Below are 24,421 nucleotides of genomic sequence, written 5' to 3' on the forward strand. Positions count from 1 at the left end.
TATATAGATCGGTTATTGTACATAATATACATAAATATAGAGTGAGAAACATGTTGAATCGTTTCAGAATAAGAAGGTTTTTTAATAATATTAATTATTATTATTTGGGAATTATTTGTTGTTTGATGATGGCAATGATCGGAGGAGTGATGGCACAGAGTGGAGGAGAGTTTATTCATCCACATGGGCATCATCATGATCATTACAAGGTTCTAAATCATAGTGTGGCTCTACTTTTTGAGGGAAGAGAAAAGGAATCCTTCTTTTCCATTCCAGAGGAAAGAACCAAGCTGATTGCCATGATTAAACCAGAACTTGAAATTCATACTGATGTTTATGATATTTATATTAGGACAACTTTGTATTCATATATTGCTTTCACAATATCTTATTTGGTGTTGAGAATGATTATTGTTCCGAGCTTGTTAAAGTTGCTTGGAAAGAGTTATGTTGAATATTTTCAAAAGAGTGTTACACCATACGAAAAGGCACATCACAGTCAAGTTGCCCTAAGCTTTGCTCATGCCATTATTGCAACTGTTGGATCATATTATTGTACTATTCATATTTATGGAATGGATTTGTTGAATTTTGCATTGCAAAATGCATACAATCAACCATTCGATTTGGAGATTTTCAAAACTAGACATTGGTTCTTGGCAATTACATTGGGATACTTTATTGCTGATTTGACATTTTACTTTTTCAATCACTTTCATCCATTCTCTCCGAACGATCAAAATTCCCTTTCACATGTTCTTGGTGTCATGATTAAGCAAGCATTCAGTTTGGATTTGCTTCATCACTATATCAGTTGCTTGGCTTACGTTTACTTCTTCTCGATCAATGTTGGAAGCTTTTTGATCATTTCATTCGAGATTAATGAAATTAGTACACCATTCTTACATGTGAGATATTATGCTAGACAGTGGGAACAAACCAGCAAATGGTGGTATCACTTGAATCAAGCTTGCTTTGTAGTCACATTCTTTGTTTCAAGAATTCTTTACAATGGCGTATTGATGTATTTTGTGTTTTGGTCACAATTCCACAGATCTGTTCTCTTCCCAGTATTACAAGTTGACAGCACTGCACTCATTTCATCCTTTGTTTTCCCAATTCTTTATTATGGAGTTCAATGTTTGTGGTGGATTGCCATCTCTAAAATTATTATTGGAAAGATTACTGGAGCCAAGCAAAAGGAAGAATAATTTATTTTGTAAATTAAAATTGTACATAAAATCACTTTTAATGAACTCTAGTGATTAGTGATAGACAGTCAACCAAAATATGATAACTAGAAATATATTACAACCTTTATTCTATAGGATAGAATTGAATCCTGTTTATTGAGGCAAATTAATTACTGGATTCTTTTCAATTAAAAATTGTCTTCAATGAATTCTATAACAATGGAGATCACGACAATATCTTTATTCCGTATTCAAAAGACACGTATTCCATTCGGAAGGATTAAAGATATCCAATTTCAGATTCTGTTAATTGGATGTTCTCGGTAGGACTCATTTTGAAATCCAACTTCTGCTTTCCCAATTACTCCTCTGACTAAATTGGAAATTTATTGCAAACTATCTCTAATGCTTAAAGCCGTTTCAGAAATGTATGAGTAAACATACAATTCTGACTTGAAACTATTCGAAAGGATCACCTCATAACGATTTCAATCAATTCTCGAATGCTTTCTGTAAGAAAGCTGTCGATTTTCATCATGTATTGAAGGTGTATATCAAGCAATCGAAAGTCCTCATGGCCTCTCTCTAAACAACATTCACATTCCCAACCATTAATACACCATGATGTTGTATCTGATTGTAGACTAATCTCAATATCTTCTAATTCAAAGAAGTGAAACGAACTAAACACAAGTCCTAACACGCAAAAGACGATTTGCATTATGACCTGTATGATGTTTTTTTTGTGGAATGAAATCAACATTGCACCACATTGGACTGTTCCAGGTTGGTTTCGAAGAAGGCCACGCAGCAACTTCCTTTCTGAGAAAGATTCCCTTGATCTCAACATGGGATAGAGTGGACAAACAATTAAGTACATGCTCAAAATCCCTTATAACTCCGTTACTTAATATCCACACACCAATATCGTCATCACCAACAAACTTGTTTTGTGACTCTTATTTCTCTTCCTATTCTCCATTCTCCATTCTCCATTGTCTTAGACATACAAAAACACACCAAGTAAGATCAATGAAATTCTTCCTTCGAACATGAAGTGTGAACATTTTATATTACTGTAGTTGTAAATTATTTACAGTTGGGATCAAATTGATACAATCTTTTTACAAAAAAATGCCTCGATTGATTGGTTGGATGAAACAATCACCTAGTAGGAATAACCAACAAGAAGCTGCGGATGATATTTCACAAGTTGTTTCAAAGTCGATATCGGAAAGTTTAATTTCCACATCGGAAACAGTAGTGGAAAGTACTACCATCAAGAAATCTAATTCTACATGTATTATTGTCAAGACATCTTCTGATCTTTTTCTTGATGAAATTTCAATTCATATTGCTGAATATTTGGATTTGAAAAATTTAAATTCTTTTGCTCGAGTTGACTCGAATTTATTGAAATTATTATTTAATAGACAAGTTAATGAAACAAAACCTATCAATTATGTATTGGACGAAAATTCAGATTTTGAAAGGATTCAATAATTAATTTGGAAACCTCTTGTTTTTCGTCATTTTCCCAATTTTGGAAAACAGTTAAATGTAAAAAATTGGATTCATGTTTTACAACGTAGATTAAGGCACATTAAAATCCACAAAAACAAATCATCTCACTCATTCCAAATTCCCACTCCATCCTTTGCCAAAACAGTTGAAGATCAGAAATTTATTGAAAATTGTGAATGGATTTACAAATGCCCGCTGTCATTCAAATCTCTAAAAGCTGATCCACAAGAATTAAATCTTTCTCATTGTAATGTTTGTAATAGAGAGGTGCATTTGGTTCATAACATGATTGAAATGAAATCCAACTTAATGAAAGGAAATTGTGTTGCTTACTCAACTAAACCAATGATACCAGTAATGTTGGGATATATTGCACCACCTATTCCTCCACCATTACCACCACCTCCACCTGGTTGAAAATTCCATCATGTAATTTTTCATGTTCTGTAAAGTTCTTCCTTTTTTATTATAGTAATTCTTGTTGATAAGTGACAGGTTGAGTAACATTTACTATCCATCAAGATTTTGAAAGAAAATCGAACATACTACTGAATCAGATAAAAAAAGTGTTGGTATTAGAGAGCCACTTTCTAATATCTTTCTTGAGGAGATTGCTGTTTATGGGCAGTTTTTAGAGTTGAAGGATTTGAATAGTTTCGCTCAGGCAGATTCGAATACATTTAACCTATTTTTTAATAGAAATTTGAAGGATAAACAATCAAAGAATGTTGAATATGAAACAGATGAAATAATGGATTTTGAAAGAATTCAAACTTTGATTTGGAAACCTTTAGTTTTTCATTATTTCCCCAAATTTGGTGAAAAGCTGAATGTTAAAAATTATTTACACGTTTTGAGGAGAAGAATTCAATACATAAACCTTGGGAAACCACAACACATTAAAATTGAAACTCCACAATTCACCAAAACAGTAGAAGATCAGCAATACATTGAAAATTGTGAATGGATTTACAAATGTCCACTGGAATATGACACTTTGAACACAATGTTCTCTCACAATGATAGGAAGTTTTGCGAAGTATGTCAGAAGGATGTTTATCTAGTCGATGATATGTCAAATTTCAAGACACAAATCACTCAAGGAAATTGTGTTGCTTACTCACCAAATCCAATCAAGAATATTCCAAGGCTTGTTGGTTCCATGGCTCCTCCAAGACCATTTATTATTCCTAATAATATCAACACGACTCTTGTACCACCACCCCAAATCAATAGAATTTCCAAGAAATAATACTTTTTACAATTTTCAATATTTCTCTCAACATTCTTATCCTAAACACACTCCTTTACTACTTCAAATTTATTAAGTCTGAAGTGATGGTGGCCTAATAAGAACTGGAAAGTTAGGAAAATAGTCATTCTCGTCATTGTCAATTGTTCAATTATCAGAATTCAAAAAAGATCAATATCTTGGAAACCATCATCAAGCAGTGAACGCCTTATTGTACAATAAATTAGAATTTTCATTTCTTATCAACTCGAGACATTTGAATTTGAATGGATGGAGAAACCCAAATACCACAAGAACATTGAGATCCACTCCACTTGTAAGCTCCAACTCTGTGTCCACATTTACAGAAAATTCTTCCTTCATCGCCATCCATTGAACCCATCCAATCTATCTTTTCTCCCAAATAGAGAGAAGTACAATTCTTTGAAGTCTTTGAAACTCCTCTCTTGGCATCCTTTCTCAATTTCTTATATTCAAAATCTTTGAGTCCTCTCTTCTCCGAAGGAGAATGTTCAATCAATTCACCTGTTGAGAATAATTTCAATCTACAAATTTGACAATAGTATTCGGCATTGGCTTCCTTCTTTTCGTTAATGTAAAATCTCAATTGTTCAACAAAGATTGGAGAAAGCCAATCATGAAGACTTTCCTCAAGATTTTCAGGTCTCAATCTTTCATGAATAAATTCAATACTCTTTTCAATTGTTAGCTTCTTCTCCTCGGTTAAGTAAAAAGCCAAAGCAACTACACAAGGGCTATAATCAGTCTCATAGTCAGTTCTTATTAAAATTCCAAATGGTTTATCATCGGTTTTACACTTGAAGGCTTGAACAAGAAAATTTAAACAGCCTTCCATAAAATCAGGCACAGATTCTGTTGTTTCCAAAGAGCCAACAATACTTCCATACGAGAGAAGACAATGAATAATATCATGTTGTTTTTTAGTATTATTACTATTTGGTGTTTGTTCATTTACTATTGGTTTATCATGAACCAAAGAAAGGACATGAGTGATGGAGTGTTCCTTTAAATTCTTAGCTAATGTACTATCAATTTCTGACAAGCCAACAACAGCCACGGAATGATGGTTTGCCATGTAAATACTGCTGGTGATTTTGACACCAATCATGGAAGCAGGAGTTTCAGACATTTTTTTCATAAGTTCAAACAAAATTTTAACCACAACAATCTAGGAAGCTAAGGATCTAGATACTTGGTAATATATTATCTTGTAATATTTGTCATCAGCAATGGACCTGTTATATCCTAGCAAAACAATTTAAATACAAAATTTTCTTATTTCCATCGATAGATTTGAGAAAATACGCGATATTCTATCGCCAGAGAAAAAAAGCTTTTTTTTGAGATGTGTCGCGCATGTGGTCGCTTGCGCAAAATTACTTGTGTGCTGCATAAACTCCAGTTAATGTTTTGAAAAAATATTTGCCAATCAAACTCATCAAATCCCGCAAACATCAATTCTCTCTCTTCATCGCGCAGTTGATAATTGTTGGTTATTAAACTTGGACAACAACTTGTTTATATTGAGAGGAGTCAAACAATTTGATTAAATTGATAATTATCAACACTACCTCAATAACATTTAGGGAATCATCATCAAAATATTGGTTTTTATTGTAGATAGAAATAATTTGATAATATTACTACTCTTTCTAGTATTATTTCATAGCAAAACATCATGTTCAATCCTTTTAAACCAAAAAACGAGCCAGCAGAGCGCAAATGTATATTAGAACACTCTATTAACCAAACACTCTACACAATTGATGGTGAAACTTTCTTTAATGAATTAGAGGATGCATCTTCTACTATTCCTTTGGGAAATTATTCTTTCGATCAATACATCGATCCTTTAATAATAGCTCTTGGGCAACTCATCAATCCTTTTTCCTCACAACAATCCTCTCAGCATCAATTCTTTTTCAACCAACAACTTTCTCATACTCCACTACCAACTACAGATCCACAGAAAGAACAGCAAATAATTTCAGAAGCACTAAATACTATCAAAACCTATGTTAATACTTGGACTCTTAAAAGTTTGAGAAAACACTACTTGCAAAATTATGCCACAGTGGATAAACTATTAATAGAGCTGAGAAGGTGTTTTGACAAGAATAATGTAACTCTTGAACAACAAATGATAATATTGTACATTACGCACAAGTTTGCTATTGCTACCTGTGCTCCTCAATTAGTGATGGAGGTTTTAACTTATGGAACATTAATGTTACCAGAAAAGAATACATCTCCAGCTGCTTCAATATTCTCCGAATTCATACCCACCAACATTTTAAAAGCAAAACTCCACAAACGAAACACAGGTGCAATAATCACAAAAATTCTTGCGATCACATTAGAGTACTACGAAAAAAACTCAACATTTAAATTACTAGATACTTGGAAGGGAAAATTACTAATGTATGAAGAAATACCTTTCCTTATTACAAAGGATTTGAAAAGGCTATTTGAAACTATGAGGAGGTTTATGATGAGCAGAAATAATGGTTCAAATGGTGTGAAAGAAAAAGTATCCAAGACAGCCATGAAATATCTTTACAATTTATTTGACAGAAACTTACTCAATTTGAATTGGATGAAATTATCTGAGGCTAATGACCAAATACTGAACTATATTACATCAAATGGTATTCCAGATGAACTGCCCCATATGTTAACATTAGATTTCCTTATTGTAAAAGAAGGAGAGGCTGCTTCTATAATGAATTTAAAACGAATTTTCTCAGAGAGAACTGATAAGGAAGAAGACATCAAACACTCCGTGTCTTCAGCTGCTCAGTATTTTTTACGTATTATGCATTTTTATCACTGCTGGATTGATAGAAACCACGATGTAAACAATTTCGTTCGTCATCATAACTTGAGTAGATTTAATTTCATCAAAGATTTCTTTATTTTGTCAACAGAAATGGTTCAGAATTTGAATTCAAAAAATTTATCTTTGGCTTTTATTGTACATGATCTGCGTTATTTTGAATGCTTGAAAGTCATACCACAGGTTCTGGAACGTTATAGAACTACATATTATAATGACATTGAATCAGACTTATGGGTTGAAATGGAGAACTCTACACGTGCTTATATGGAAAAAGTTTCATCAGTGCATGAGGATTTGATTTCGCATATGCAACCTGTTCAAATTAATATCGCTTTTGGTTTATTGAACAGTCCAATTCAATTACCAGCAGACTGGAAATTTAGGTCAATGAGCCTTCATTTGGGAAAGGTTAAAAAAAGTATTCAAGATATTGACACCAGCAGCACAAGTGAATTATTCGAGAAGATGAGCATTTCAGATTGTTCTGATTCAAAAGATAGTTTTTGTTCTAGCTTTCAGGAAGATCCATCTACAATGTTTTCAAGAATCTTCCCAGAAGACACACGAACTATTGAGCATATTGATCAAATTTATTTTGAAATGTTTCTACACGACTACTACAGAGAAGAAAAGTATCCTTGGATTGAAAATCTTTGCAATGATCATGGCAAGAGACAAATCATTCTCTTTTCATTGTGCTCTGTTTTGAGGATTTTATTCTTGCACTGTAGCCCAACTTCTACAGATACATTGCGTAGAATACATCAAGAAGTAGAAAACACAATTTCATACAAGAAAAATACTAACGACTACAACTCAGTCAGCCCTAAGGATTTGAAGAACCTTTTGAAAGATGTTTTACAACACACAGACCAATTAATGCAAATTTCTACACTTAACGGCTACTACAAAACAATAGAAGAGGGACATACAATAGAGTATTACGCCCAGGAGAATGATGTATTCGAGGCCATTTTCCAAAAGAAAAATCATTTTACCGAAATGTTTAGACTTACGAGTTTGGCTCATTCATTTTCAAGACATCTCGATTATCTGTTGGATGAAAATATTAGAACAATTAACGCTCATGTTTTTTTAGGGTTTCCCCACAGAGACGTTTCGTTGGTGTTCAACTTAGAGTCTTGTGGTATTGAGGTTTTCCAGAGTATTATTTTCAAGCTTTTGAACATTCATGCCAGATATACAAATGCTCACACAGAAAACAAGATTAGAGAGATAATTCAAAAATTGAATAGCCCATATTATAGAAACATTGTGATGAGGTGTGTAATGGAGGCTGCTGTACGAATTTATTTTGATAGAATGACTGGTGACCAAGAGATGTTTAAAAATAGTATGACAAGTCTGTCTAAATCCCAAGACAGCATGCTATGGTTTTATGAAGATATTTTAAATACTGGCCTCAAGGATTCTAGCATGACTAGTGCATTAATATCCCATGCAATAACAACTTTAAAGAGCTATTTTACAGAGCCAGGTAGAAGACTATCTTTTGACAGTAGATTGATTATTCTCTCAAACCCTAGTATATTTTCTTCCAAAGAGTGTGCAAAAGTAATAGCAAGTAGGCCTGATATTATGGAGCTACTACTTCATCACAAGGTTGATTATTCCTCAGATTCTTTATTATATTACATGTTCAGATCTAGTATCCTCAAGTTGGCATATGAGCATTCATTGGTTAATCCAGATATTTTAATTAATAATACTGATTATAGTACTACATTCAAGATGATTTTGGAACAGGGGCTTCGACAATTCAACCCAAATGATACTCAAGATTTCAACTCGTACTATGATGTCATTGCAACTTACTTTAGATCAGCAGCCAAGCAATCAGCACAAGAAATTCTATGGGGTAATATTATTGAAAGTACAGACAATATGTTGCTTTACCTTGCAAGATACTGGATTCTGCAAAAGCACCCAGAAATTTTAATAAGGAAAGAATTAAGAGAATTTACACTACCTTTATCTGAAGTTATTGTTTACAAAGCTGATTACTACAGAAGGGATGTATTAAGTCCTCATTTGGGCAGTATAGTATTAGAGCTCATTAGTGACTTGTCGTCAGACAAGAATCTACCTCTAAAACCTACCACTTGGTTAATTGGTGCCGTAGAGGGTCTTTCTGAAAATTCAAATATTAATCAAGAGATTTTCTTTGATTTGTTTAAAGCTAGTATTAACAGATTGGCTAACAATGAAACCTATGTTGATTTGTTAGTATTGCTGTGCAGATTTTTAATCAAACGCTCAAACACTTGGGAGACATACCTTGGGCAAGTTGCTCAACAATTACAAAACTCACAACTTCAACATGATTTAGATAGGTTACGCCAAAAACTAGAAAATTCAAACATCAAAAACACAAGTATTACTCTGCACAAGTATTGCTTTGATCTATTCCAAATGGTTTGCATAGCCACAAGGAAAGTTACATTTTCAGATGCAGTTGATCTCTTGAATCAAAATAGCCTCTCATTATCATCATCAAATTTATTTGATAGTAATGGAGAAACTACATTTTTCAAGACCTTTAATATGTTAATCCAAATCCTTAAATCTAACCTGAATTCCAGTTCTTCCATCTCTACCTTCTCCGAAACCTATTCAAATGTTCTTAAATATCCTTCTTCAGTAGCAATGAGGAATTTAAACACCTCTTCCCTGATGCCATATTGTAAATATATACAACTCTTACTTGAATCTCCACTAGCATCATCAATCATAAGAAATACCAACTTTTCCCTTTTCTATTGTTCCAACTCCAACTCTAAATTATTGCTAACTCCATGCATTAAGAATACTATTCCACTTGGCGAAAAGAAAAAAGCTTTGGTGGCTGAATTGAACATTTTTGCTGGTAAAAATCAAGGAATCAGTTGCACTTCTGGCTCTCTATTCTTGTCTAAACCAGTTGTGACCAAGAGAACAGTTCCTTTAAATTACCAACAATTCCTAAGTAATCCTATCACTGTATTTAGACAAAACATTAGCAATATGAAGTATACTCATACAGATGACTATTCCTACATGTTAGAAGTTGAAGGACTGTTTGATGATAACACTAGACACGGTATAGCGAATATTATTATTTTCAACCAAGTATGTGAACGTCTTCAACGTATTCTTCCAACTCTTGTCCTTCAATCAGATATAACTTCTTGTTACTTTGTTATGGGTTGTTTACTTGGATCAAGTCTTCTTTGCAAATATTATTTGGGTCCACTCAATATAGACCAAGAAATACTGCAGTCATTTGTTGATGGAGTTAGTATTCCACAAGGATCACCCAAGTTTGAGATGGCTAACAGTTTTGTAACAGGTTTGAGAAGTGTGTTAGGAGATGATTTGGCTAATTTCCTTAAAGTATTTACAGCACAAGAGCTTATTTCTCTTACTTGTGATTGTAACACTATTTCATCCTTGGTTAATGAACTTCTTCATCAATATGTCGAAAGAGATGGAGATGTCAATGAGGAAACATCAAAGCAATTTTTAAACTTGTTGGGAACTCTTTTGAAAGAAGATATATTTGTGGCAACATTATTATTAAATTATTTGGACGCTATTGTTGCAGGTATGGAGGGCAGAAGATCATTCTCTTTGAATATTATCCCTCATGATTACAAAACTCTTCAAATCAATAGATCACACAAAACTGTTGACATTTCAGTTTGCTATACAAAGGAAGAATTGAAACATATGATATTGACTGGTGTAAGAATTCAAAAATAAATTACTACAAATCCAAACAAGATGGAATCATGGTAAATGACACATTAGGTGCATATTTGATTGGAAAAAGGAGTGTTGCAAATTAGTGTTATGTATGAATCTCGAAAGGTAGTGCCAAGAAGCCGACATAGCTCAGTTGGGAGAGCGTAAGACTGAAGATCTTAAGGTCCCTGGTTCGATCCCTGGTGTCGGCAAATTTTTATTTTTACAGTTTATTATTGGTACTTGTGCTTTCTGTTTCTAACAAAATGAAAGAAATCAATACTAAATATCGAAATTCTCCAAGCATGTTGTCTATAAAACTTTTCCACGTTCTTATTTTCCTTAAACAACTTTCTGTAATCTTCCCTTTCCAGCACTAATCGATATGATTTTTCATTAGGATATTGACTTTCGAATAATGGACAGAAGTAATTAAATACCTCATCTCTATTACAGAATACTTTGAGAATGACATATTCTTTTGATCTCCATGAGACTTTGAACTCTTCCCAGTTGCCAGTCACTACTCCTCGATATTTGTGTAGAAAATCATTTTGTGAGATTAGGCTGAATGTAGTTGAGCTGTGGTTGGTATGTTGTGCCTTCTCTTTCTTTTTAGGTGGGTTTAATTGATCGTTATCTGCAGTTGAAAGGATTTCGAATTTACGTTTCTTCAATGTTTGATTTTCCTCAACTAATTGACGTAACATTGTACTTTGAGTATTTAGTTTGGTTTCTAATAAACCAATCCTAGAGTTTAAAATGTCAATATGTGAATCATTTGCATTTCTATCATGTTGTTGTGCATTCGATAATGTACAGTTAGTTTGGTAAAATATTGGTGCAACGTTATTATATGCATGCAACATTTCGTTTCTTCCTTCGTATCCACTTGACATGCAAGCTCCATTGTGACACATGTTGAAAGTTGAATTAGGAACCACATGCTGAGCATGTCCATAATTGTGGCTATTCGAAACTGAATTATTTCCAATAAATTCACTAAAGCTTGGCAAAGTAAAGTTTTGCATTCGAATTCCTCCAACAAAATCGTAATATACTAAACCCTCTTGTGTGTATTGTTTCGTTTGCATGGTTTGATTTTTTTAAAAGGTTTTTGATATTTGTAAAATTGACAAAAACAGTTTCTGATAACTTTGCTTTCGGTCAGTCGGCAACACTGTGCGAAAACACGAAGGAATTTGCTTCATGATTTACTGGGCAACTACTTGTCAACAACATTCTTCATTAGGATTGTGTAAATTCTTGCAAGTTAATCAATTAGGAAATATAAACTTGTTATGTTAGTTTTGAGAGAATTGGAGGAATTCCTCCAATATTTAACATTTCCATTTCTAAGATATGAGACAGTGGTTAAGCAGGTAGCAATTTCATGAAGAAATTGTTGTTTTCATTCGATTCGCAACATTGTGTGAGACACAGAGCTGTAGTTGATTGCAACAGAATGTCTCAGAGTCAAGTTGCTGCCTTATTAATGCATGTCTTAATCATGTGGTTTATAATCTTTTTTTAATATATGGAGCTTAATAAAGTAGACGAATATGCATGGAAAAGGAAATGAAAAACTATTAAATTTAATTTATAAAAAAAAATGTCAATGTTTATACAGAGTTTCCTCGTTCAGAGTCTTCTTTATCCACTCCGAAGAACACAATGGATTGAGCAATCGAATATTGATCATGATCAATTAAATAATTTAAATAATTTAAATAAGAATGATGAAATTCCAATGATGGTCATTCTCTTGCAAAAACTAGGATCATCTGCATCACCATCACCACGATCATCATTATCAGTACTACCTGATGAAGCTGCTGAATTATTTAATTTATATCATGGTTATACAATGTTTGCTGTTGGACATGGATTGAAAGCCTTGTTGATGAAATTCTCGATGGGTCATCAGATGGCAACAATTATTACTCATCCGATCATGGTGGGTATTCATAGGGTTGGATGTGATCTTTCCAATACTAGAGAATGGAAAGAAGAATTGGGAAAGGTTATTACTTTGAATGGAATGTTTGGAGGATTATTTAGAGGAATTATTCCACAATTAATTGCTAATTATTTGGTGAATATTGTGAATAGAAGTAATGTTTTTAATGGATTGGTGATTCCTGGAATTTCTTATTATCCTTTTCTTGGGGAAATTTTCCCATTTGTGAAGAGAGTAATGATTGGAGTGGCTGCTGGTTTAGTTAGCTATCCATTTACAACTTTATCTTTGAGAATGCAAATGAATCCTGAAGTGGCAATGGGTGATATTATTTCAGAAATGACCAATGAAGGAATATCTGGAATATATGCTGGATTTTCCACTCATCTTGTTGCTAATATTCTCACTGCAGTTTTACACAAATTCTTGGATTTGGTTATTAGAAAACCACTCAAGACACAGAGATACTATTAATTATTAGTATTATTAGTTTTGTATGAATTGTAATCCATTAAACGAAAGCATTTCACTATTGGATCGTTTGATGGATACGAGGTGCCAGTTTTTCTTTTTCAGCACCAAGTTTTGAATTAATAGAGTATTGTAACTACTTGCCAAATTAAGGTGAAATACAGTATTTACTGTATTAATGAAACAGGAAATATTGATTCAATTAATATATATTATTAACAAACACAAAAGAAATAGGCCCTCCAATAGCTCACTGTACAAACCTTCTTCATACAGCATTCACATGACGAATCAAGCTGCATCAACTTCCCTTAATAAGTCTGCAATGTTGAACACAAATTCCATCATGTCAATAATGAATCAAACACAACATTATCATTCATTGGCCGATCAGACTCTTGCTGGGAATGCTGCTTCTGAATTATTGACCAATAATAATAATATTCAACATTCCCAACAACAGAATGAAATCATGTCCGATGATGAATATAAACTCTTCATGTTGGAAATGAAGGATCTTCATCATATCATGAAGGATATGAATACCATTGGTGATGAGAGGGAGAATGCTAGTGAAGAGTGGTGGAATTCATTGGCTCTTAATATTCCTGGACCTTCCGAATCATCAATATCTTCATCTCCTAAGCAATCTTCCAATACTAACAATAATACAAGTATTAGTAGCAATAATAGTAATACTAATGAGGGTTTAAATATGAGCCTAATTAAAGCCTTTAACGATGAAAACCTTAATTTAAATAATAGCAATGATATTAATAATAGTAGTAAACGTGATGACGATTCCGATGATGAAGATGATGAAGAGAACGAGGATGAATTATTAACTTTATCATCATTGGCAAAATTAAGGAAATTAATTCCCAGAATTCCAAAACTTATTCCACCCGATGAACATGGTGCAGAAAGATCGTCTTCCACCTTAAACATGCTCAATTTAACTTCTCCAAAGAAATCAAGTAATAATAGTAGAGGAATAGTCTCATTAACATCCGAAACTGAAAACTTGTTAAAATCTCCAAAACAGCAATTAGATTCTAAGAGGACAGATTTGTCTATACTTTTAGATAATGAACCTGGTGATCATTTTAATGTGTTTAGTTTATCAAATTCGCCCAAAAAGAGCACAACCTCGAAACGAAACTTTGACAATACATTAGAAACTTTGAGTAAGGTGTATAGTCCAAAGCAGAATAATATCAACTTGGAAACTATAACAATACCCAAGAAGGAATATGAGGATTTAAAAACTGAAAATGTTATCCTTCAGGGAAGATTAATTCAAATGGAACTAGTTCATGAAAAACTGTTACAAATGATATTAAACAATAAATCGAATTAGTTAACATTTGAATAGGTTGAAACAATAACAACCATAAATACTACTGTTAAATGATATTGGCAACTTGATTTTGAATGTAAAATGATCGCGGTCTACAGGACTCGAACCTGTGCGGGTCTCCCCAATTGATTTCTAGTCAATCACCTTAACCACTCGGTCAAGACCGCTTCTCCTTAATGGAGAGCTTTACAAAAAATTGCATAATTCCCTCTTTTAACAGTACATTCTATAAATTCAATTCCAATATCACCAATAGGATTGCGATTAATGTTGAGAATTTTCAATTTGGCAAGCTTACTCAATACTCGCCCTTCAAACTTGTTAAACTTTGTAAAGTGTTAATATTAATGACTCCACCATTAACATTAGTATTTATATCAATAATCTATAGAAGGCAACAACAAAATATAAATCATTCATTGTATAAAATATACAACTCGTAATAGCAATATTGTAATGAAGAATATTTTTCCTCAGATTCACATAAGTTTCATAATTTTCAGAATTGGACACTGACTCGAATTCTGTCAAACTGTGTTGCCTTGTGAGAATACCCAGGATCAATTCCAACGTTATATTTCATGGGTTGATAGTGTGCAACAAGTACCAACCTAATTTCATTAAGAACTACATGAGTAAGATGTGAACATTCTAACTCGAAAGAAAAATTAAACTTTCCCTGATTGACCAGTTCTGGAATTTCCTTGTTCACCCTTTCCACAATCTTTAATATTAATTCCGAGTGTTTTTCGAATAAACTGCGAATTGTTTCTTGATGTGCAACTGAGCCATCAAATGGTGGTTTAGGTAAATTCAATTCCTCAATTTTTTGAACATCCAATTCTTTTGATTTTTTAAAATTATTCAAAACAGCGAGTTGAATAATAATAATAATTGACAGAAGTAAATCTTTCATGTTTTTTAATTATTAAATGATTGTTACAAAAAACCAACTTTCTTGTGGAAAGTGGAAATTTTTTAAATTAAAAAAAATGTTAACAACATCAGAGAGCAAGCGCAAGAGAGTTTCCGAATCGACAATAGATGCTCATCAAGCTAATGATGAAAATATTGATGATGAAGAAATTTCCGTCCATGCCATCGATCCATCCAATGTAGTCGATAAGAAGGAAAAGATTGAAAGAGCAAAAATTTCGAAACTCTTGCAATTGAAGAAGGAGAAGGAAGAAATTGATCGTCAGAGGAGGGAATTAGATTATTTGGAAAAGTTTATTCTGAACAAGCCTATGAGCATTTCCGAACCTAATTCTGCTGTTACTCCATCATCGTCTGCTACTCATGTTGAAGAAATTGATTATCAAATCTTTTTCCGACAAAAAGCAGTGATTGATTTACTTCAAGAACAGGGAAAGCAAAATATGATTAGATTTAATGTGAGAGGTAAAATATTCGTCACTTCGAGAGCAACTATTGAAAAGAGAGAAAATATGCTAAAGACCATGTTATCTTCCAATTTTGGTATTGATACCGATTCTACAGGTGCCATCACACTTGATTGTAATCCAGATTATTTTCAAATTATTTTGGAACATATTAGAACAGGTTCTACTACTCATATTGGTGTGTTTGAGGAAAGAACTGAGGATTATCTTGACAAGTTTAATGAATTGTTGGAGATGGCTGACTTTTTTGGTTTGTCTAAATTAGCAAGTGCTGTAAAGACAATTGTAAAGGATATTGAATCAGATAAAAGAAGTGAAAACAAGAAACTAACCTCATTGGATTCTAGTATGGTTTCAATCGATAAAGAACAGAAAGAACAGGAATACATTGAGAATTTCATGTCTCTTACTATAACTGAGAAGGAAAATGCAGATTCATACTTTTCAGATGTGGAAACAAAACTTGAAAAGGAAAGAAAAGAATTGTTACAAAGAGAGAAGGATTTATTGTCCTCATGCTCCAATCCAGAATTGGTGTTCAATGTAAGAGGCGTCAGGCATGTTGTTTCCATTCAGAAAATTGTTGCTCATCCCGATTGTATTCTCAATGATTTATTAGCTAGAGTGGATTCTGGTGAATTGGATAATAATGAAATTTTAATAGATAGAGATCCAGAAGTTTATCAGTACATATTCTCATTCTTACAAAATGGATCATTTTCAATTCCAAGTGAAGAACACAAGAAGAAGCAAATATATCGTGAAGCCAAATCACTCAACTTGAGAAAAATGATTGACTATTTCGATCCACTACGTTGGCCAATAGAAACAATAGGTAAAGAGAATATCAAAATGAGAGAGGAGGAGGATTACATTAGAGAATTATTTGCAACTGACAGAGAAAATCCATTATTGAAAGATCCTTACCTATTTTTGATCAATATTTTCGAAAATCAAACTATTAGAGATGGTTTTAAAAAGGAAACAACCAATCCGAATATTCCATTAATTTTTAACTTTGAAGATCAAATAGAATGCTCAGAATTAACTTGGAAGGGAAATGTAGCTGAACCAAGAATTCCAGAAATTATTTCTAGTAAGGATGAATTTATTGCTCAATTCAATGCAGTTACCTATGGTATTTTCAAAGATGCTGACTTTTCAAATATGGCTGTAGCTGGAGGTTAGTATTTGCTTTTATTTTAAACAAACACACAATTCGATATATATAGGAAGTATTTGTGCATGCCTTTTGAACCATTCTGATTCACCTGAAAAGACTTCCAATCCAGGTAGACACAATTGGGATGAAGATGATGCATCTGATGAAGAGGTACCTGAAGCATCTAACGCAGATAATTGCTTTACCGATTCAGATAATGAATCCTACAATGCAGGTTACAGTGGAACTAGTTATAATAGAACGTGGGGTGCCTCAAGTTTTGCTGACAATAGAACAGAAAATCAAAAGATGGCCGACAAACTTGGAAGTACAGCATGGAAAGACAGTGATATTGATATTTTCTTGTATGGGCTTACTGAACAACAAGCAGAAGAAAAACTCACATACCTCTTCACTCTATTCAAGAAGAATTTGAATAGTCACACTGCAAGAACATACCAGAATGGGATATCTGATGATATTATGATTGTCAGAACTCAACATGCTGTGACCTTTTATTTCTCCTATCCTATCAGACCTGTTCAAATTATTTTAAGAATTTACAAATCAATTACTGAGATATTGTGTGGTTTTGACATTGATAGTGTAACTGTTGCATTCGATGGCAATCAAGTGTTTGCCCTACCAAGATTCAAAAGGGCTATCAAGTATAGAATGAATTTAGTAGATCCAGATCGTCAGTCCACGTAAGTTTATTTATTAACCTTTTTGCTAACTGATCATCAATTCAGAACATATGAAAGTAAGTCATGATCCTTCAATTTTAATTTATAACATTTATAGCTCGCTTAGTAAAGTACGCTAAAAGAGGTTTCAGAATAGGAATTCCAGGGTTTGATCCATCACTGATTAAAAATGAATATTTAACCCAGGGTAAAAACCCATTTTATTATCGTAGAAAATACAGATATTATAGGTTTAGCAATCATAAGGCTGATGTTTCAAGAGTTACAGGATTGGCAAGGATTTTATTGTACAAACAAGCTCACAAATATGCAAAAAATGTTAGAAAATCGATTGTGGAAGAAAATATTGAAAATCAGGAGAATGACCACGATTATAAACAGCTTTGCCTTCCATACAGTTCAACAGCAACCCCATCCCATAACTATCAAACAACCCAGTCTGTTATTGCTTATTTTATGGAAAAATTGGGAAAGAAACCTCATTTCGAATGTGCTTTGAATGATGTATTCTCGGTTTTGCACACCTCTGGTGACAATTCCACCCTTGAAGCTGAAGTTAAATGGATGGTTATTGAGCCAACCACACAAAAAATTGGAAGTTTCAAGTAAGTAGTTGTGCAATAATTGCCATATTAATCTTGGTTTTAGCCCAACAACAAATAACTTTTACAAGGATGCTTATTCTTCTATTAATGCAACAGGTCTTACGCCTGTTAAACGTAAGAAATTGAAATCAATCTACACATGGTCTTGGCAAAATAGGAACACTTTTATTAGTTATGATGAAGCAACTTGTGGCGTTATTGAAAAAGCATACAGAGAATATAGGGATAATGCTTCTAAAGACAGAGTCAATGTTTCTGATACTCACTACATTGATTTTAGAAGAATGAAACAAGTAGCAAAAGCAGATTCCACAAGACAAAGAGCAGTCAAAAGAACAAAATCTGTTGTTGTGGATTGAAATAAATAATTTTGCAAATTTTTTCGAAAACCACAATTAGTTGAAAATTATTATGTTTAGTAATGTGATAACCAGCTTTTTTCTAAATAAGACTGCTGATGATAAAGATAAGCCATATTTGGCTGAATCACTTTGATGAAATACCTTATCAACCCCTAGACTCTGCTGACCAAAAATAATGATTATTGTATTTGTATTACAATAGGAGACAATTTTATTTAATTTTCCTCAGAATTGTCAGACAAGAGGGAACCACCAACAACCTTCATAAAGGCAGAAAGTAATTCTGGTTCCTTTTGATTCTTAACTGGTGGATTTTTGACAATTCTTGTATTCTTCAAGTTTGGTTCACCAGTACATTCAATCTTTTCGAGAGGTCCATTTACAATGAGAGAGAATGTTTGTGGCCCTTTAGGAACTTGTGTGCCTTCAACGACAACACGGAAAACAGTCTTGTCAGCAATGTGCTTGGAATATCCATTAATTTTAACTTGTTCCACATTATTGATATAATCTCTTCCACCATTTCCATAATGTTCTTGACCATTATTTTCAATTTTAACAACCAAGTCAAGGTTATTGACAAGTTGAATTCTTGCATTAGGTGAACCAGGATAATCAGTCCAAACAAGTGTTGCCTTCAATGCTTGATCCAATTCCTTGAATGCTTGATCCTTAGTGCTTTTAACTGGAACAGCTCTGAAACAATATTGCTTATAACTGTCTGTTGTTACTGAATCTTGTTGTGAAACGAACATGTTAAAATCAGACTCTCCAGCAAAAGGCAAGACATGTCTGAGACGAACCAATCCGAAACCTTGAGTGAATGAAGGAGTACCGTGAAGTTTCTTCCACAATCCTGCACCATTAGCTTCAACCATTCCAGTCAATTCTTGACCACTGTTAACAAGAATAGCCTTCAAAGTGGCACCTGTTGGATCCACAGAGTTTTGTGAATTTTCTTTAGCAGTTGGATAAAATCCCTTGGTAAAGTATTGATGAACCATTGAGGCATAACCAGCTACGATTGGTGTGGAAAAACTAGTACCTTGATTGGCGATAGGAACTGGACAATAACCCTTATTAGAGAATGAATCAGCCATCTCTTCAGAATCATCAGCTGAGGAAGTACCCAATGAACGAGATCCGAAAATAAGTTGACCAGGAGCAACAATATCTGGTTTGATTCTACCATCAGTAGTTGGTCCTCTTGAGGAAAAGGTACCCATATTGTTTGGACTGAAATGTTCTGGGTGTTCAATCATGTCATTCAAGTACTTCTTTCCACAACAAACCTTCTTGAAAATATGACTGGAACAAGCAAATTTTTCACCAGTAATATCAATACTATCACAGAAAGATTGTTTGTGATCAAAACATGGAGATCTCTTGGCACCAATTGATTTACAGAAGGTTGGAGTAGCAAAGAGCATTCTTCCATGACCTCCCTTGAGACACATTTGAGTTTCCATCATTTCGTGTCTAATAATATCACCATAGAGTGGATAACCAAGTTCGAAACTCTTTCTAGTCCATTGAGAAGAACCAACAGTGATACAATTCTTGCAGGTACCTGGACTTGTGATACTTCTAGTACCACTTCTGCCACTGTTACCAGCAGCATACAATTGAATAGTATTTGGATTCTTATAGGCCCATTCGTCAACATCTTGGGAGGCAATTGTGTACATGCCTCTCTTTGGACTACCCCAACTGTTTGTTGAAATCTTGGCATTACACTTGTTGTGCATGTATGGGAAGTAATCTCCACTCAAATCATGAGGAACACTGAGACGACGAGTTGGTAAACCAAGATCAAAGAAACACAACTTGGCATCTTTAACAACTCCATCAAATAAATCCTTCATTTCTTCTCCATCATCGAATTGGTCTCCCTTGATAGAGCATGACAAGATTGAGGAAACAAAAGAGCCGTGACCTCTAACAATGTCTCTATCATCAGCAAAACTCTTGTAAGAAATAAACTTATCGTGAGTGTCAGTTTCAATCTTGTTATAAGGAACCTTTTGTCCTCTTCTATAGAAACAACAATTGTTAATATCAACACCAGTATCACCAATACCAATAACTTGGTCTCTTCCAGTGAATCCCTTTTCCCACATCCATTTAACATCAGGCATAGCAGAGTGGCCAATCTTGTCATGTTCAACAAAATTGAGAGTAGTATTGGCAATTTGATGGAATTTTTCACCCAAATAAGTTTTAGATGTTGCTGACTTGGTTGATCCGTATTTGAAGAGAACTGACTTGTAGGAATCACTCAATGGATTAACAGCAGATAACAATTGGAAGGTTTCTTCATCATCCAAAGAATATTCTTGTTCGCTTAACAATTTGTTAAAAGCAGTGGCAGCTTCACTGTCAGAATCAGCTTGTTCAAAAGATTTTTCCTTGACATAGTTTTGATAAAATTGGCTGAAAGGAATGTCAGCTTCTTCTTCTTCATCATCCTCAAAATCAGATTCAAGACCAAAGCTTTCTTCCTTTTGAATGTGACGAGAAAGTGGACTCTTTGAAAGAATTTCAATAATACTATCCTTAATAATTTGTGGAATGGTAACAGCAATTGTCAAATCCTTCTTCTTGTAAATAATAACATTTCTCTTAGCTTCAGTTTTGATGAGTTGTTCAACATTGGTTTTATCAATGAGATCAAAAGCAATATTTCTCCACTCTCTAATAAGACCTTCCATATCAGTATTGTAAAATAATTGAACTTCAAGACTGACTGTGGCGAGTGGCTTTTTCTTATTTGCTTGCAATTCATGACTAACCTTGTAAGATGGATCAGCAAGACCAACCCACAATATATCATCAGCAAGATTGTCATCCTCAGTCTTTTGTTGTTCCTTACTCAATCTCTTTTGATCAATCTTTTTCAATTTATCCAAAACAGAAACAATTGAAGGAGCAACCAAAACGAAACTATTGTGTGGATGATAATTGACTTCAGAATTACTTTCAAAGTAACGTTTCAAAAAGTCTCCAAAGCCTGTCTTTACAGGTGATTTGACTGTTACATAGATTTCTGTTGGTGTAACCTTTTCTTTGAGAACTTGTTTGAACTCATCAAAAGCCTTGTCAGCCAACTCTGTGTTATCCTCCTCTACTTCTTCTTGTTGATTTTCAGCTCTTTTCAAGGTAACAAGCTTTTGCAAGAGTGAAGGAGTATTCTCTGTATCAATGTATCGCTCTCCATTGAACAAAATCTTTCTTCCATGAAGAAAACTATTCATCAATTCATCATCAGCAAATTTCTTTCCCAATATAAAGACATCCCTCAGTTTGTTGTTACTATTATTACTAACTTCGGATGGATCTTCTTCACTCTCCTCATTGATGATTATATCATTGGCGCCTCTCTGAGTATTTTGCTTTTTTCTCGGTAAAGTTTTAAAATTACTCTCCAGCTGTGTTTGTAATTTTACGAGTAAATCTTCGTGGCGGGAAAGTTTGGCTTGTTGTTCTACTGTTGCTTGTTGGGAGAGGGTAACAAGTAGAAGGCAAGCTGTCAACAGCAACAAGACTATTGCGAAAACTCTTGAAACTGCTTTGTTAGCCATTTGTTTGGCTTGGTGTTGTTGGTTTGAATTTTTTTTGTGGATATTTTTGAATTGATTATTTGATTATAATTGTTTTTGGCAACTGACAGGTCCTTATCATAACCAAAATAACTATCTTTGAGATTTTTGTGAATATTAATCACAAAGTTTAAGGTTTATTTGTTGGGTTGATTCTTCTTGAGTTTAAGCCAAGAATCATAATAAGAAACATTTAGTTCCCTATTACATTGTAAAATCTTGTTGTAATTCAGAGAATCATTGTGGGAAGTAGTTGAACTCGAAAGGCTAAGCGATTTGATTAACTTGTAGAAAAGTTTGTACTGTTTGACCAAAAACTTCTTACGCGACGTCAGAATCAATTTAAGATCAGAATATTGGCATCCTTCAACTCTCGTCTGTTTTGTTTCTTTCAAATTTGTAAAAAGATAAAAGAAGTACTCTTTTGAAAAGGTTGCTGTTTCTGACTCTTTCTCGACAGATTCATCCTGCAACGAGTGCCCTATTACGAATATTGCATCAATTGAAGGCTCTTCTATAGCTGTATAAATGTATCGGGATTTTCTTGTCGCCATGAATGGTAATTTCGACACTGTTTCACAAACTCCAAAAGCAAATGGATTGGTAGCATTATGAGTGGATACATTAGTGTTACATTCCTTAACCTGTATTTCAGAATTAATGTCCAGTTTCTGCTGATTTTCAATATTGGTGAAAATATTCCAAAATTTTTCCAGTGGGCAATCAATAGTTGTTGAAAATTTGGTCAATTTCATTCTACTAGCTAGAGCCTTATCGAAAGTATAGACTTGCTTGGATGCTAATACTTTCAAGCCACGTTTATCTCGTATGACTTTCCAATCCTTAGTGTCCTCCAATAATAGGGAGAAACCAAAATAAAAATGTTCTCGCTTAATTACCTTGTCTTTGATGTCACTCTCCTTAATTCTCCAGTCCAAAATGTTGAATGAATAATTCTTCACAGCTACGGATCTAGTATATTCCTCACCCTTTCTCTTCAAAAAATATAAAACGTCTGGGTGTTTACAAAACCATGGAAACGAGTCAACTTGTAAATCTAAATGGACACTATTGTACAAATCCCTAAATATTACATTTGGATCCAACTTGTTGCCGATTTCCTGAACAATTGTATTCTTTGATTTTAGCTCGGTTATGGAATACTTCTTGGTCTCCTCTTTGATCAAGTCCTTATGCATTTCAGAAATGATAAGCCAACTCTTTAATAGGTCTGTTTTGAGAGGACCTCTGTGTAATTCTTTTTCTGCCTGTTCTATGATAAACCTTTCAATTATTTCCTTTTTGACCTTGTTCATCAATTTGTATATCTGTTCCTTACTGGTCTTTAGTTGCTTTGAAAGTAAATCGAAGGAAGTCTGATCTCTACTCTCATCCACATTTGTATTTGGGCTTGTTTCGATTGTTGGTGTGGAAATATTTGAATGATCTTTTTCAACAACTTTAGAAGGATCATCCTTATTATTCTCCTGATGATTAAGATCATCCCTAGATGTACTTGAGGAGATACTTTTTTCAGTAACAACACTGATCTTATCCATTGTCTTCATTGGCTGATTATCTAGTGAGTCATCTGTATAATCGTGGCTCGAAGAACTTGTGGTTGTTGTGATCTTAGTGGCATTCATCTCCATATTGTTCTCTCGCCACTTGGAATAAACCTTCTTATACTCATCACAAGCAATAATGAATTCAAAAGGCTCCTCAGCTTTTGAAACTTTCAAAAAGGTAAGGAATAATTCTGAACATTCTCTATCTTTCAATACTTGTTCAAAGACAAGTGAATAGTCTTTTGGATTGAAATCAGGATTGTCATCACTTCCATCACCAAGATAACTATCAACATTAGGGCAACCTGATGACCTCGAACTAGATGATACAAATCGCATAATATTAAAATTATTTCCTTTACTATTACTTCGCCACTTTCTTTTATGTTCCTCCCAATAGTCTACATCTGTTGCCGTTGTTCCACTTGCTGATGATTCAGTGGCTGATGAGCCACCTGTATTGCTTCCGTTACGACCTCCTCCATTAGGTTCCTCCACTGAAAAGATATCATCATCCGCATCGTGAGGAAATATCGAAATAATTTGTTGTTGTTGATATTGATGTTGTTGAGGTTGTTGTTGCTTATTAGCTGATGCGTCTGGTGATGAAGGTGAAGAAGCTATCATATTATTTCCTCTCTCAATTCTAAT

The 24,421-nt window shown here is 33.8% G+C and overlaps 8 protein-coding genes and 2 non-coding genes across 10 annotated transcripts; 7 read left to right on the forward strand and 3 right to left on the reverse strand.

The window, feature by feature from the left end:
* Positions 1 to 134: 134 nt before the first annotated feature.
* NAEGRDRAFT_63197 (uncharacterized protein) lies at positions 135 to 1,211 on the forward strand (the record flags this gene model as incomplete). The annotated part of the gene is made up of 1 exon (XM_002681251.1): positions 135 to 1,211. The coding sequence occupies one exon, from the start codon at positions 135 to 137 to the stop codon at positions 1,209 to 1,211; it is 1,077 nt and encodes a 358-aa protein (XP_002681297.1).
* Positions 1,212 to 2,327: 1,116 nt separating this feature from the next.
* Positions 2,328 to 2,696, forward strand: NAEGRDRAFT_63198 (uncharacterized protein; the record flags this gene model as incomplete). The annotated part of the gene is made up of 1 exon (XM_002681252.1): positions 2,328 to 2,696. One exon carries the CDS (start codon positions 2,328 to 2,330, stop codon positions 2,694 to 2,696), a length of 369 nt encoding a protein of 122 aa, XP_002681298.1.
* A 772-nt stretch (positions 2,697 to 3,468) lies between these two features.
* Positions 3,469 to 3,969, forward strand: NAEGRDRAFT_63199 (uncharacterized protein; the record flags this gene model as incomplete). Its single annotated transcript, XM_002681253.1, has 1 exon — positions 3,469 to 3,969. One exon carries the CDS (start codon positions 3,469 to 3,471, stop codon positions 3,967 to 3,969), a length of 501 nt encoding a protein of 166 aa, XP_002681299.1.
* A 232-nt stretch (positions 3,970 to 4,201) lies between these two features.
* NAEGRDRAFT_5495 (uncharacterized protein) lies at positions 4,202 to 4,534 on the reverse strand (the record flags this gene model as incomplete). The annotated part of the gene is made up of 1 exon (XM_002681401.2): positions 4,202 to 4,534. A coding segment is annotated over one exon (333 nt), but the record flags the coding sequence as incomplete, so codon positions are not given.
* A 1,134-nt stretch (positions 4,535 to 5,668) lies between these two features.
* Positions 5,669 to 13,007, forward strand: NAEGRDRAFT_56974 (uncharacterized protein; the record flags this gene model as incomplete). The annotated part of the gene is made up of 3 exons (XM_002681254.1): positions 5,669 to 9,958; positions 11,193 to 11,276; positions 12,204 to 13,007. 3 exons carry the CDS (start codon positions 5,669 to 5,671, stop codon positions 13,005 to 13,007), a joined length of 5,178 nt encoding a protein of 1,725 aa, XP_002681300.1.
* Positions 10,713 to 10,785, forward strand: NAEGRDRAFT_t77. The gene has a single exon. It is a non-coding gene; the product is annotated as a tRNA-Phe (tRNA).
* Positions 13,008 to 13,287: 280 nt separating the features above from the next.
* Positions 13,288 to 14,364, forward strand: NAEGRDRAFT_46302 (uncharacterized protein; the record flags this gene model as incomplete). The annotated part of the gene is made up of 1 exon (XM_002681255.1): positions 13,288 to 14,364. One exon carries the CDS (start codon positions 13,288 to 13,290, stop codon positions 14,362 to 14,364), a length of 1,077 nt encoding a protein of 358 aa, XP_002681301.1.
* An 86-nt stretch (positions 14,365 to 14,450) lies between these two features.
* NAEGRDRAFT_t99 lies at positions 14,451 to 14,531 on the reverse strand. The gene has a single exon. It is a non-coding gene; the product is annotated as a tRNA-Ser (tRNA).
* An 825-nt stretch (positions 14,532 to 15,356) lies between these two features.
* NAEGRDRAFT_63204 (uncharacterized protein) lies at positions 15,357 to 18,600 on the forward strand (the record flags this gene model as incomplete). Its single annotated transcript, XM_002681256.1, has 5 exons — positions 15,357 to 16,950; positions 17,000 to 17,636; positions 17,682 to 17,692; positions 17,734 to 18,241; positions 18,285 to 18,600. The coding sequence occupies 5 exons, from the start codon at positions 15,357 to 15,359 to the stop codon at positions 18,598 to 18,600; spliced, it is 3,066 nt and encodes a 1,021-aa protein (XP_002681302.1).
* Positions 18,601 to 18,793: 193 nt separating this feature from the next.
* NAEGRDRAFT_56975 (subtilase family serine protease) lies at positions 18,794 to 24,397 on the reverse strand (the record flags this gene model as incomplete). Its single annotated transcript, XM_002681402.1, has 2 exons — positions 18,794 to 22,129; positions 22,411 to 24,397. The coding sequence occupies 2 exons, from the start codon at positions 24,395 to 24,397 to the stop codon at positions 18,819 to 18,821; spliced, it is 5,298 nt and encodes a 1,765-aa protein (XP_002681448.1). The 3' UTR covers positions 18,794 to 18,818.
* Positions 24,398 to 24,421: the final 24 nt, after the last annotated feature.

Source organism: Naegleria gruberi (assembly GCF_000004985.1).
Source record: "Naegleria gruberi genomic scaffold NAEGRscaffold_6, whole genome shotgun sequence".
In the NCBI taxonomy this organism is placed as follows: Eukaryota; Heterolobosea; class Eutetramitea; order Acrasida; family Naegleriidae; genus Naegleria; species Naegleria gruberi.